This window comes from Phaethon aethereus, assembly GCF_964289735.1.
Source record: "Phaethon aethereus genome assembly, chromosome: 1".
NCBI classification, from domain to species: Eukaryota; Metazoa; Chordata; class Aves; order Phaethontiformes; family Phaethontidae; genus Phaethon; species Phaethon aethereus.
In genome coordinates, this window is record NC_138575.1 from 69,512,277 (window position 1) to 69,524,548 (window position 12,272).

General features: G+C 41.8%; 2 protein-coding genes across 2 annotated transcripts in view; one reads left to right on the forward strand and one right to left on the reverse strand.

Moving 5' to 3' along the window:
* DCP1B (decapping mRNA 1B) overlaps positions 1–8,370 on the reverse strand; it is a gene marked incomplete at both ends in the record, with an annotated part of 48,212 nt that extends 39,842 nt beyond the window's left edge. The window contains 3 exons of the mRNA XM_082008536.1: positions 4,718–4,845; positions 7,185–7,225; positions 8,218–8,370. Of these exons, the coding sequence (XP_081864662.1) occupies positions 4,718–4,845; positions 7,185–7,225; positions 8,218–8,370 (322 nt within the window). The remainder of the gene's footprint in view (positions 1–4,717; positions 4,846–7,184; positions 7,226–8,217) is intronic.
* The window catches only part of CACNA1C (calcium voltage-gated channel subunit alpha1 C), a gene marked incomplete at its 5' end in the record, with an annotated part of 490,257 nt that overhangs the window by 4,897 nt on the left and 473,088 nt on the right, over positions 1–12,272 (forward strand). The gene's annotated exons all lie outside the window — the stretch shown is intronic.

Consider the following 12,272-nt stretch of genomic DNA (forward strand, 5'->3'; position numbering starts at 1 on the left):
AGATGACATTATCAAAGGCCTTGCTACAAATGTGGCACAGAAATGAAAAGTAACTTCCATGCCCAAAAGGTTCTAGTCAGCTAAAGAATATTTGTTTATCTGTCACACAGTTTCTTTCTCTTGCTATAGCACAAAAGCACCCAATTAATCTGTATTAGATCATCGTCATAATTAGCATGCTAATTATTATAAGGTAGGATCTTGTCTTTTTTCTGGCAGCTGAAATGCTCGAGGTGAAGCTAGGTTTAAGAAACGGGACTTAATATTCACCAAATTCTCCATGTCCTGTAAACATAAAAAACAGTATGCAGTGATGAAATGATAAATCAGTTGACTTGAGAAATAATTCACTGACCCAGCATACACCCATATACACCTGGTACAATACAGAGTTAGGAATAGTTATTATATAGCTGTTAAGTGCTGAAAGGAGAAAATGAAGTTATTTTAACCAATAATTTAGTTTCGCATTTCTTCTGAACTCTCTCGTATTAATCAGCATCAAGTCTTAAGTAACAGGCTCTAAAGATTGGTTTGCACAGTAAGTGTCACCAAAGATTAAGGAAAAAAGTAGCAATTATGTAGTTAAGATTACTCAAATGTAGAACCCAGGGTGTTTTTTAAGATCCTTAAAGTCACTGGATGATCTAAACAAAAACAGAACTACTGTCTTATTTGCTCTCAGAAAAAAAAGCAGTTAACAACGTAAGTTTAAAGGTCACATTGAAAATACCTATTTGATCCATAAACCTTCTGTTTCTTGGTGGATAAGGACTTCTGCTGGCATTGAAAACTGTAATTTGAGCTTCCCTCCTGGCTTTGAAATGAATAACCCTAGCTCTAGCCTAACAGATTTCCCAAATTAAACTTTCCTGTGAAAGAGTGGATCAGCATTAGCTGGCATGGATCCCAAATCCAGCCTGAAAAATCCTGGGATTAGACCGTAGGTGTCTGCAACACAGTGTTTAGACAGTATTTCAACTTTAGATGACCAACATCATATGAAACAATAGAAGACCTACAAGAATCAATAAAGTAAGAAGATCAAAATATTCTTTTTCTTATTTTAAGTACTCATAACACTTATTTTTGTTGTGTATAATTTTTGAAAACTTTTTTCTATTGTAATCATATATTGGATGCAAAGCAATCTTTACAAAACGATAGCTATAACATGACAAAATGTTGGCTGACTTGTCCACTACACAAGTACCACCTTTTGCTGCCAACAGCATTTATTTCAGACTGTGTGATACAACCAGCCATAGATATTCAGCTGTACTGAAATTAAGTTGGTTTCAACAAACATCCAGAATATCAGAAGAAACAAAACACTGCACAGGACTTCTTCATTCCTCCAGATGCTTGCTTTTTCATTTTTCTGAAATTTACATTGTCACAAAACCTAAACCTAAGTCCTCTTATATGGGAAAGCAACTATACCAATTGGAAAAAAGAGAGGAAACTCTGCTAGATTTGTTATATCTAATAAGAAGATATGTATGAAAAATAAAAGTAAGAAGTAACCAAGTCAAACAAAAGGTTAGAAAACGATAACTTGTTTCCAGATCCCGTTAAGTATTACCGCTACATTGTTTACTGTTTTGCCAAGTAAACAGCTATTACTGAGTATTCCTTGTTAATATCTGGAAACATGAGATGATAAAAATAATAATATCGTAAGATTAAGGCCTAAAAACCCCAGTTTTGGATGAAAACTCCATTTAATAAGGAAGAAGCCTGAAGCCTTAGTTTTGCAAAAATTATAATGACAAGTTGTATAACAAAGCAAAACACAAGGAAAATACTCATATAGAAAGTTCAAGACATTCAGAATTGTGTTTGGATGAGACCCTATTGAAAACAGATACTTAATGTTGTGAAGGTTCCTTTATTTTATGTAGCAAAGGTTTTGAAATACACACTAACTAAAACAGGGCTAGAGGTATCTGCATCTCAGTGGAGAAATCACCACATGAACAATCTGTAGGGACTTACAGAAAACCTGGAAAAGTCAAATGAGTTGATAAATAACTTTTCTTCAATGGGTCTGTAATGCCAGTTTGCTCTGAAAACATAGATGTTTCCATGAAAATCTGAGAAAACAGTTTTCCCTTTGAAGTACCAAGACCTTCTGTTTTTTTGAATAACTAATGATTAAGTTTTTGTAAGAGTATTTTAGGAATATAAGTAACTAGGGGTAACATATCCCTACACCTGGAAGACATCTGATACTAACTGAAATCCTAAACTAGTGGATTTTTTTTCCTAAAGCAAACATGAATCTTCTCTCAGACAACAGAATTCTCAAATTAAATAACAGAGATAGATTTACCCATGGTTAGATTGAACAATTAACTATGGTAAAAATCAGACCCACAGACCCAGACTGAAGATGACTCTAAAAAACCAGAAATACACTGGCTGGGGATGATGTTTCTTTTTTCCTGGTTGCACTCAAGTGAATGATAGAGTGCCTCAAGGTCAAGAAGCTATCAGACCTTGCGGCTGAGAGATCCTAAACTGAAAGAACGGTGGTGTTACTTTCATGTTGCCACTAGCAAGTTGTCAGTGTAGGTGGTGTGGGTTAACCTCAGTAAGCAGCTCAGCCCCACACAGCCGCTCACTCCCTCCCCTCAGTGGGATGGGGAGAGAATCAGAAGGGCAAAAGTAAGAAAACTTGTGGGTTGAGAATAGAAATGGTTTAATAGGTAAAGCAAATCTGTGCATGCAAGCAAAGCAAAATAAGGAATTCACTCACTACTCTCCATCAGCAGGCAGGTATTTAGCCATTTCAAGGAAAGCAGGGCTTCATCATGTGTAACTGTTACTTGGGAAGACAGATGCCGTAACTCCAAACATTCCCCCTTCCTCCTCCTTCCCCCAGCTTTCATTGCTGAGCACAACATCATAAGGTGTGGGGTATCCTTTCGGTCAGCTGGGGTCAGCTGTCCCAGCTGCATTCCCTCCCAACTTCTTGTGCACCCCCAGCCTACACACTGGTGGGGCGGTGTGAGAAACAGAGGCAGCCTTGGTGCTGTGCAAACACAGTTCAGCAGTAATTACCCTAAAAGAACCATTGCCTAGACAGAAAAACCCAGAAAAGAAGCCTTCCGCATTTTGCTGTTGCACAATTAGCCAAAAAGCCCCAGAAAAGTTACTTGAACACAGACCCACTGCTCAGAAGTACGTTAGTACTTGTACCTGAGATCCTGCAAATCTAAAATTCTGAACATCTCTTAGTGAACAAACAGCTTACACCCTCCAAACCCCCAAATTTTTCTCCTAATTAAAAACCAAACAAATCACATTTTATGTGTAGTACTCAGACTAAAGACTGTCTTACTTCATGTCAGCATAGAGTTACGACAACACCTAATTACTCTTTATACCAATTGTCTCAACAAAAATGAAACATTAATAGAACAGATTTCAAAAGATAGATATTAGTATATACATACATAAACTAATGTAATTTCAAAATGAGATAAAAGAAGATTACATATACATAGGAAAAGCTGTTCAAAATCAGATGGGATAAATAGGTCTCATGGTACTTAAAATCCTAATGTCTGGTCTAGTCTAGGTTAGCCTGCAGATGCCTGCATTTCTTTTCAGTTTCTTTGGGAATTTCAATTCTTCATCAGCCTAGCAGATACTCTCAAAAATAGAAGTTTCATTTAGGTTGTTTAAAATGTTATTTCTCTATTGTTTCTACCACATAGTGTGTGTGAACAACAGGATTCCCTCTTGATATGCTTTCCAGCTCCAAATTAAGTTAATGAAGTAAAAAGGTCTAGCACATTATCAAACTGGGCTGCTGCTTTCTATGCCACAAATTTCCTCTGCTTTTACTTCCTCCAGAGGGAACGCTTCTGCATCACAGTTTACATAAAACATTCTTGCAATCTGCTTTTATGCATCAAGCACAAAGTATAGATCATACTACAGCTCTGCTACTAAGTACAGATATAAACTGTGTATTTATAACTGCTCATTCTCATACAATTGTACATTGTAATAGTCTGTATGTGTATCTGCATGTTCATAGTACACCTTTCTCATGTCTTCCACTTATTTCTGAGTTTGCCTGGCACTAGCTGATTCTTGTATAAAGTTAATCGTGCAAGATAAACACAGAGCCCAAAGTAAGTAATTTTGTCTTTCATCAGGGTTTAAATTAGGCTCAACACTAGGTTGTCATGAGTTACACCTAATAGTTTAGAAGTAACTTGCCTTCCAACTTGCTGCAAGGACAGTATTTTGAAGCTGGAGCATAAGACAGGGTTTGAATTAGCTACATTTGCCTATTGTTACGCAGAAAACGCAGACTACAAATATTACTCCAACCCTCAAGTAAATCTGCTTTACGGCGAGACTTCCCAACATGTACTGGGGTATATTCAGAACACACAGTATCTCTGTGAGTCTCTACACCTATCACACATACACAAACATAAAAGTCTATGATTTGTCAGTTAAATGAGGAGATTATTGTTAAGCACATTCTAATATTTTCCATAGAAGGGTGGCATTTTAGGAAGCACTGAGTGACTATTTCAGCACGTCAAAAAGCAATTTTCCTTCAATTGTAGCCATTAACCAGCTAGCTTCAGCCCTTAAAAGCTGCAGTCTTATAATTTGGACTGCCTTAACCAAGAACAGACTCTGAACAGGAGCTGACTTCAGCATTTAACCAAACATACCACATACTTACGTCTGGCATTTCTGTACAGTAGAAAAGGGTCCTGAAGCTGGAAATCAAGGTCTTTAGTAATAGGTTCCGTTCGATTTTCCATGCTCAGTCTGTTCATAATTGTGAAGCCATGCCTTGGAGAAGCCGATCTGAAAATTATCAAGTAGAAATCACAAGTCAAGGAAAAAAAGAAGTTACTAGAATTTCCTTGTTGTATAGTTCTCCAAAATTGTTTTTTTATTTCTAAGAGATACTACAAAAATCTAATTTTGTTGCCAAGAAAATAACAACTGACTCTTGCAGTTTTTCGTGCAATCCTTTTAACTATGTCAAAACCCTACATTATGTATGAGAAGTAACAGAAGCACCACTGTTCTCACAATAGCTACAGAGAGTATGGCACATCTGTGATACTGCCATTTGAAGTCCAATGATTCAGCCACAGAATAATATCTGCATGTCCAGTTTTTACTTCAAGTTATAAGGCCTACAACTTCTGAACAGGCAAGATGTTACAAAATGCCTCTTTGTCGCAGACCATCAGCATCACATGATCCAACCACCACCATCTACCCTATAGGTTCTCACTGGAGTAGAAAACAGCAATTAGAACGATTCGCTCATGGGCCAAAGCAAGTGTATTTTTTAACACTCAGGTTAACAACTGCAGATAGTAACAGTCATCCCAGGTGGGATCTCCCGTACCGTCTAAAGCATAAGAGCAAAAGTGAGGGAGGTGAGACACTGGAACAGGTTGCCCAGAGCAGCTGTGGATGCCCCATCATTGGAAGTGTTCAAGGTCAGGCTGGACGGGGCTCTGAGCAACCTGACCTAATGAAAGACGTCCCTGCCTGCGGCAAGGGGGTTAGATTAGATGCTCTTTAAAGGTTCCTTCCAACTCAAACCATTCTATCACTCTAAGTCATTATGCTCATTCATGGGGGTTACACTTCAAGTCACTTAGATAATTTTTATTAATGTGAGCTATTAAACCTATCACAATCCTAACAGGAGATATTACTTTCAAACCAATATGACAATAAAGGAAAAGATGATGGCTAAACATTTGGGAAAAGTCCCACTCTCTGGTAATTGCTGGTGAGTGGATTTCTCTACGAAATCCAGAGCTCAAGAACCTGCATTACGGGATTGGAGTCAGCAGAGAATTAAAAAGTGTAACCCCCTTAACAAGAATCCTTGTTTGCAACAGTCAGTACTTCACTTAAAACAAACAAACAAACAGTCCATTTCCACTGGTGTTAATCCAGTTGGAAGCCTGATTTTTTGACTGTTCCTCAGAATTTGCACAGATGAAATAGGTGATAAATAAGTCAGCTCAAGTAAAATGGTCACATTATTTTGCATTGTCATGACAGTAATATGAAGCAACAAAGGCAACACTAGCGGTCTCCAACCTACCCTCTGTTGGCAATGTTTTTTCAAAAATACTTTATGACTTTGTTCAAAGCCACAGGAAATTAAAGTTAAAACTGATGGGGAGGGCAATGGTAGATGTTACTCAGCTCACCACCTGTTCCATACTGTTGCCTATAGGGCAGCCAGGGTAGCAATCTCTGCTGTAAATGGAAACTACCTCAGCCAACAAAAAGAAGAGTGAAGGATCACAGATGCTAGAAGTGCCAGGTTACATATTGTCAGTTCTGGAGTTTTAAAACCAACATACGAGAGAAATACTACTTCTGTTTTTGCAGTACACAACTAGCCACCTCCATCTACTGCCAGCACAACTAAAGGTCACTTCTTTCCTCTTCTGTTGGTAATTATAACAGCATCTTATCTCCACTTACCTGAAAGCAGCTTAGAAAAATTACTGATGAAAATTTCCAGGGGTAGTACAAAAGAGCTCAAAAGATTAAAACCAGCATTCCCACTTCACACAAAACTCAGTCTCTTGGGTTTCCCTGTCACTTCACATATACATTTCTCACCTTCTCAAAACAATCTCTTGCTTCTCAGTTCCCCTACCAGATCCTCACCAACATAAATGTTGAAGAAAGCTTCTGCTTTGGTGTCCCATCCCAGCAGCTACTGCATTTTGTTGTATTACTATATTATTTTCTGATTTTAACCATAGTCACAAGTAGTATGAAAGTTCCCTAAGTAGGGAACACAATACTTCATGAGTCCTACCATTCCCTTATTTTAAGGAATATCATTATTTATTTCACTATTTGTTTTTTGTTCAGACACCTTTTAGACTGCAAATGCTACACCCTATTTAAAACAACATAACAGATTTCTATGGTTTACCCATATTGAGATTTAAATCACATTTGGAAGTCTTAGCCAAATACAAAGTGATGTCTCCTTCCCAGTGTTTTTCTTTCCCACATTTTCCTCTGCCAATTTCAGTTTCTTTTCACCCCTGAATGAGGAGGATTTTACTTCATTCAGCCATGCTCCACCGCAGCTAGCTTTTCCACATCCACAGGTTTCACCTGCAGACATAAAAAAGTTACAACCTCACCTTGTGTAAACAAACAGCGTTCCCTCCACGTCAGTCTTCTCCTGAAGAAAAGAAAAGTTGAAATCAGGGCAGCATTTTGCTATCCATTAGTGAGTCTCCCTTTATCTCTGTTTTGCCAATACGATCAGTTACACTTCTCTTACCTAAGCCATGAAAAAATAACTAAACCCAACTTCATTGGCTGGTGGCGAGAGACTCGAGCTAGCACAGGTCACCGTGCAGCTGACACAAGGTTTATGAAAAGATATGGAAAGGCTAAAGGCTCAACACCATGAGACTAAACACTGTGCTGGATTAACTGTCCCTTACACCCCTGGGTGACACACAGGCCAGATTCGGGGACAGGATTTTCCAAATGGTGCCTGCCCTCGGGGAGATGCTCAGGATGGGAAAGACAGATTGTGCAGGTTCTTCAAACATAGGTCTAAAGCCCCACCATTACAGCAAGCCAAGAACCACCTGCAAATAGCCAGCATGTTAAATTACCAAGACTCCCAAATTAATTTGTTTTTTTAATCTTTTATAGTCTTAATATTTGTAACCCCAACACTCTTTTGTACACATTTTGGTTCTGTTATAGACGTTTGAATGGCAGAGGAGCTCCTGCGGCCCACTGCCTGGTTTACACCCCAGTCTGCTACAGCCCTGCCCTGCACGATAAAACTCTCACAGCCCTGAAAGCCTTTCAAAACCCGTGTCTGAGGCACCACAGGGCTTCTCACAATCCCCAGAGAAGCTGAGCCAGGCACAACCCCTCTCCCAGCTTGATGAGTGCAGGGAGCACCCCAGGACAGCCGGCCGGGGGGCCGGGGCGGGAGCCGGGGCAGCCCCTCAGCACAGCCTTCGCAACCACCCTCGCACCTCAGCCATGGTGGCGCCCACCCCCACCTCTACCCACCGCGCACAGGTGAGGGGCGGGGCCACCCCGACACCCGCCCCCTCCCCGTCACTCCCTCCCGGAGTGGGCGGGGCTGTTTCTCGCCCCGCCCTGCCTCTCCCCGCGGAGGGTTTGGGGAGGGGCGGTCTCACGTACCCACTCGTTGGCGCGGTGCCCGAAGGTGTAGAGCGCCACCTGGCTGGCCACGTCCACGATGCTGCTGATGTAGGGGTCGTGCTGCTGCAGCGCCGCCAGGCTGATGTCCAGCCCCTTCCCCAGCAGGGCGGCCCCGGCCACCGCCGCCGCCATTTTGCCTCCGACAACAACACAGGGTTCCTAGTAGGCGCAACCAATCCAACACCGAGAGGAAGGGTGGAAACTCCCACCCCCGCCCGCCCAGTCGGAGCGAGAGCGGGCGGGAGAGTCGGAGCCCAGCCGTCGCAATCGAGCGCCGAGCGACGCTAGCTCAGGATTGTTGCCGTTGGCGACGGAGCAAGCTGAGGGGCGGCCTGGCGGGGCCCGCCCCGGCCGCAAGTAGGCGACGAGGGGTGGCCGGTACCGCGGTGCCTCCTCCGGCAGCGACCCGCCTGTGCTGGCTGGTCTTCCCTCGGTCCTAACACCCATCGTTTTCAGGCCTCTCCCTGCCGCTGGGCTGGCCACCGACTGGCTTCCTTTCCCGAGTGGCAGCTGCGCGCCCGAGGCACAGCATGGTTCCCGCGGCTGCAGGCCTGACAGAACCGGCCAAACTCGGCGGGAAGCGCTGCCAGGGCGCAGGCGGTCGCTGTGCCGAGCAGGGAGTCCTGCAGTCCCTCTGTGTGCCACTTAGCCTAAGTGGGAGAAGGTGTGGTGCGCACCACGACGTACAGAGACTCAGGAGATCAGGGAGCCACGCGCCCAGGTGGAGCTGAAGCCGCGTAGGCTCGGCCTTGCTGGCGCATGGGAGCATTTGGCGCACCGGTGTACCTGAGGAGAGATTGTACACGTGAGACTGTGTAAAGTTAGCTCGTGTATCTGTAAGCACATGTGTCTGCAAGGATGTGCATGTGCGCGTGCTTCCTGTGTGCTTACACCTGCACCAAGGCAACGCACGCATGGCACTTGAACAGGAACAGAAGTTGCTTCAGATGGATGAATATACACGGTCTCTATTTGCTAGCATACACTCACAGACTCTGCAAAGATCTTAAGGGAAAAAAAACCACAAGTGCAAACTAAGCCATCATACAACCCTCGTGTAGAGATACACATATACATGTGACAAGCAGCTGAAACATAAGCATACTGTGATACAGAGATATACAAACAGCAGAGGAACAGATGGACAAGACCATTAATTTAGTTACCATATTTTCCTGTCAGATACACATATTTATTATTAATCTATTGATATCAACAGTTTACATGAGCTTTATGTGGCATGCAGATAAACTCAATACATACTTACATTTAAAAGATTTGCTTAACCGTCCAGCCTGAACATCCTGTGAAAGCAAATTTTTTTTACTTCAGACTGACATAGCAATTTTGGAAGGAGTTACCAGCTTTCTGTATACGGAAGCAGTAAGGCAATGTATTTCCTTCCAGAGAATGGGGTGCCCTGGAAGAACTAAAGGCAAAGGTAATGGATGCTATCTTTTTTGTTTGCAATATCCCAAACACATTTTTAAAAGGGCAGTAGCTGGGCACAGGGGATGAAGACTGCTATTTTGTTTTCTTCCCTACTTTCACTGTAAGCCAGGTGGAGCCTGTGGGATAGAGTGAGCAGTAGCATTGGCTCCAAGAGCAAATGGGCAAGCCCAGATGAAAAAAATTCCATAGTGTGAGGTGGGGATAGAACTGATACAGCAAGCTGGGAATTCATAGTATTCAATGTAGGGACAGTGAGTCTCTTGAGTGGAGTTAGGAATGGGCATGCTCTCAGAAAGGACAGAAAGAGAGACTGTTCTTTGGGACTCAGGAGAGAATATGTAGGTTTTGTTGTAGCCTAGCAGGCCACTGAAAATTGTGTTACTAAGAATAAGGACCTAAGCTTGCTTTGAAAGCATATAGTGGGAGAGGAAACCTCCATACATACCACCTTTTTATTATAATCTGTCTTACTCTCAGTTCCTCTTTTTCTGAGGCCACCTTGTTTCAGTTGGGGCTGTAATGAAACGCAGCTTTAGAGTGTAAAAGTTTTTAAGTGTTTTTCGTATAGTCATGGTAGGAAAATGGCTCTAAGCAGTTCCATTGCAAAGCTCCATCTCATTTACAGATCCTGTAACAAAGAAGATATAGGTGTTCATGGTGGACAAGGAAAACTGCTGTCCTTGGTCTGGAAATGTACAGAGTAGAATGGCAAAAAAAAGAAAAAATAGCAAGCAGGAAAGATAAGTCATGTTGGTCAAATAGTGAACAGATGCACAATCATTTCTTTTTGCTGTTTAGATAGTCATCAATTCCCAGTTTCCAGGCACACCTAACCACACTCCTCCTCATGTGCTGGAGTTTCTCATTACCATCTCATCTACATGTCTTTGGCAATTCTGCTTACAGAAAGTCCCAACTTGTCACCAAGGCATAGGAGTGTCAAACTCTTGGAGTCCTGCCCCTGGGATTTCCCTTTCCAGATCCCTTTACTCCCTCCAACAATAATACTTACAAAAAGGTGCCCTGCTTGGTTTGTTGGGGTTTTTTTTTTTGGTGGTGGTGGATAGAGGTTATTGCAAGGTTCCGTACGGAAGAATGTGTTATAGAAACTGTATTTCAAAAGCTATTCATATGAACTGAAAATAGTTACTCATAACTGTTATCAGGTAGGAGAAAGCAGTATACAGAATTTAGAAGATATGTTGCAGCCCTGTTCCAACTGAAAAAAATGTTTGAAGCAGAAATAAGGTGTCTTTCAAGTTTTACAATTTCCCTTGTTTCTGTTGTTGCCCCTTTTGTCAGGACAAGTAGGAACCAATACTTGAAGCCTTGCATATTTGTTATGTTACAGAGACAGACTGACCAGGTCAAGTGTGTCTCCTGTGCCGTTATCTTGACATAAGAAGATTGTAGAGTGTCCTGTTTCCTTGAGCTCCATGGAGGAAAACCCAGCTGTGAGCTTAAATATCTTGAAGTAGCCTGTAAAAAATTCTGCCTGTCTATTTTCAGTGCCCTGTTTGTGGATGTTTCTTTAGAACTGCCTCCCTCCTGGATTACTGCGTCCCTTTCTAACATAGCTGGACAGACAGTTCCCTAGCCTTGTGTTTTGAGACAGCAAACCTGTCAAGCTTCTGATCAGGACTTTTTATATTTTCTGTTGCACTGTGAGGTAGCTTCTGCTGGTTCCAGCTGTTTTGCTGTTTAAATGGGATGTAATTGGTCCTTCCATTTAGCCTGAAGTAAAGGTACTTAATAAAGCCATTAGTTCTGCCCTGCTCTATGGGATCACTTGATAGTAGACTAAAAATTTTCCGGTGAAACAAGATCTTGTTAAGAAGAGAAACACTGCGAATTCTCACTGCATCTAAAAAGTTAAGGACATTAGGCAAAAATGTCACAGTGTAAAAAGGTTGATTCTTTAAACTGAAGTTATTTGCTTACAGTCAGTAATCCAGTAGTCTATAATAATTAGCAAATCAAATTAGAATGATTTTGCTGTAATTTGTTTATGAAACAAAGTAATTTTCTAGCTTTCAAAACGTCATAATTTCATGAAGTATGTAATTAGAATGTCACATTTTTGTCTTCCACCCACCTGAATACTATTCTGTTAAAAAACCCCACGCCTATGCTTTTGGCACGTTATGAAAGGGATTTTGTGTAGGTAATATCCAGAGTGATTTAAGGCAAAATCCACACAGCATGACATACTTAAGGTCCCCATTAATAATAAACATTAAGATGGTTAGGCCAAGGTTTTTCAAACAGATATTAAGCCTTTGATTCACATTCAAGAATCTATGGCACGTGTAAAGACTAAGCTGTGCCTTCTACAGTGAATGATCGACACTGAGGATATGACTTTATGTGAATATATTTGATGGTACTGCTGGGCATATGCAACCCCTGTCCCAGGTCCCAGCCATTCAGTCGTGACATTCTGGCATCTTGGCACTTTACTGGCACAGGTGCATACGTGGCCACAGTGTGAACCAGTCAGACTGGGGAAATGAACTGATTGAAAAACAAGTGTTCATACTGCTGCTGAGATCACAGCCTCGGCTGACGGCTTTCCTACCTGT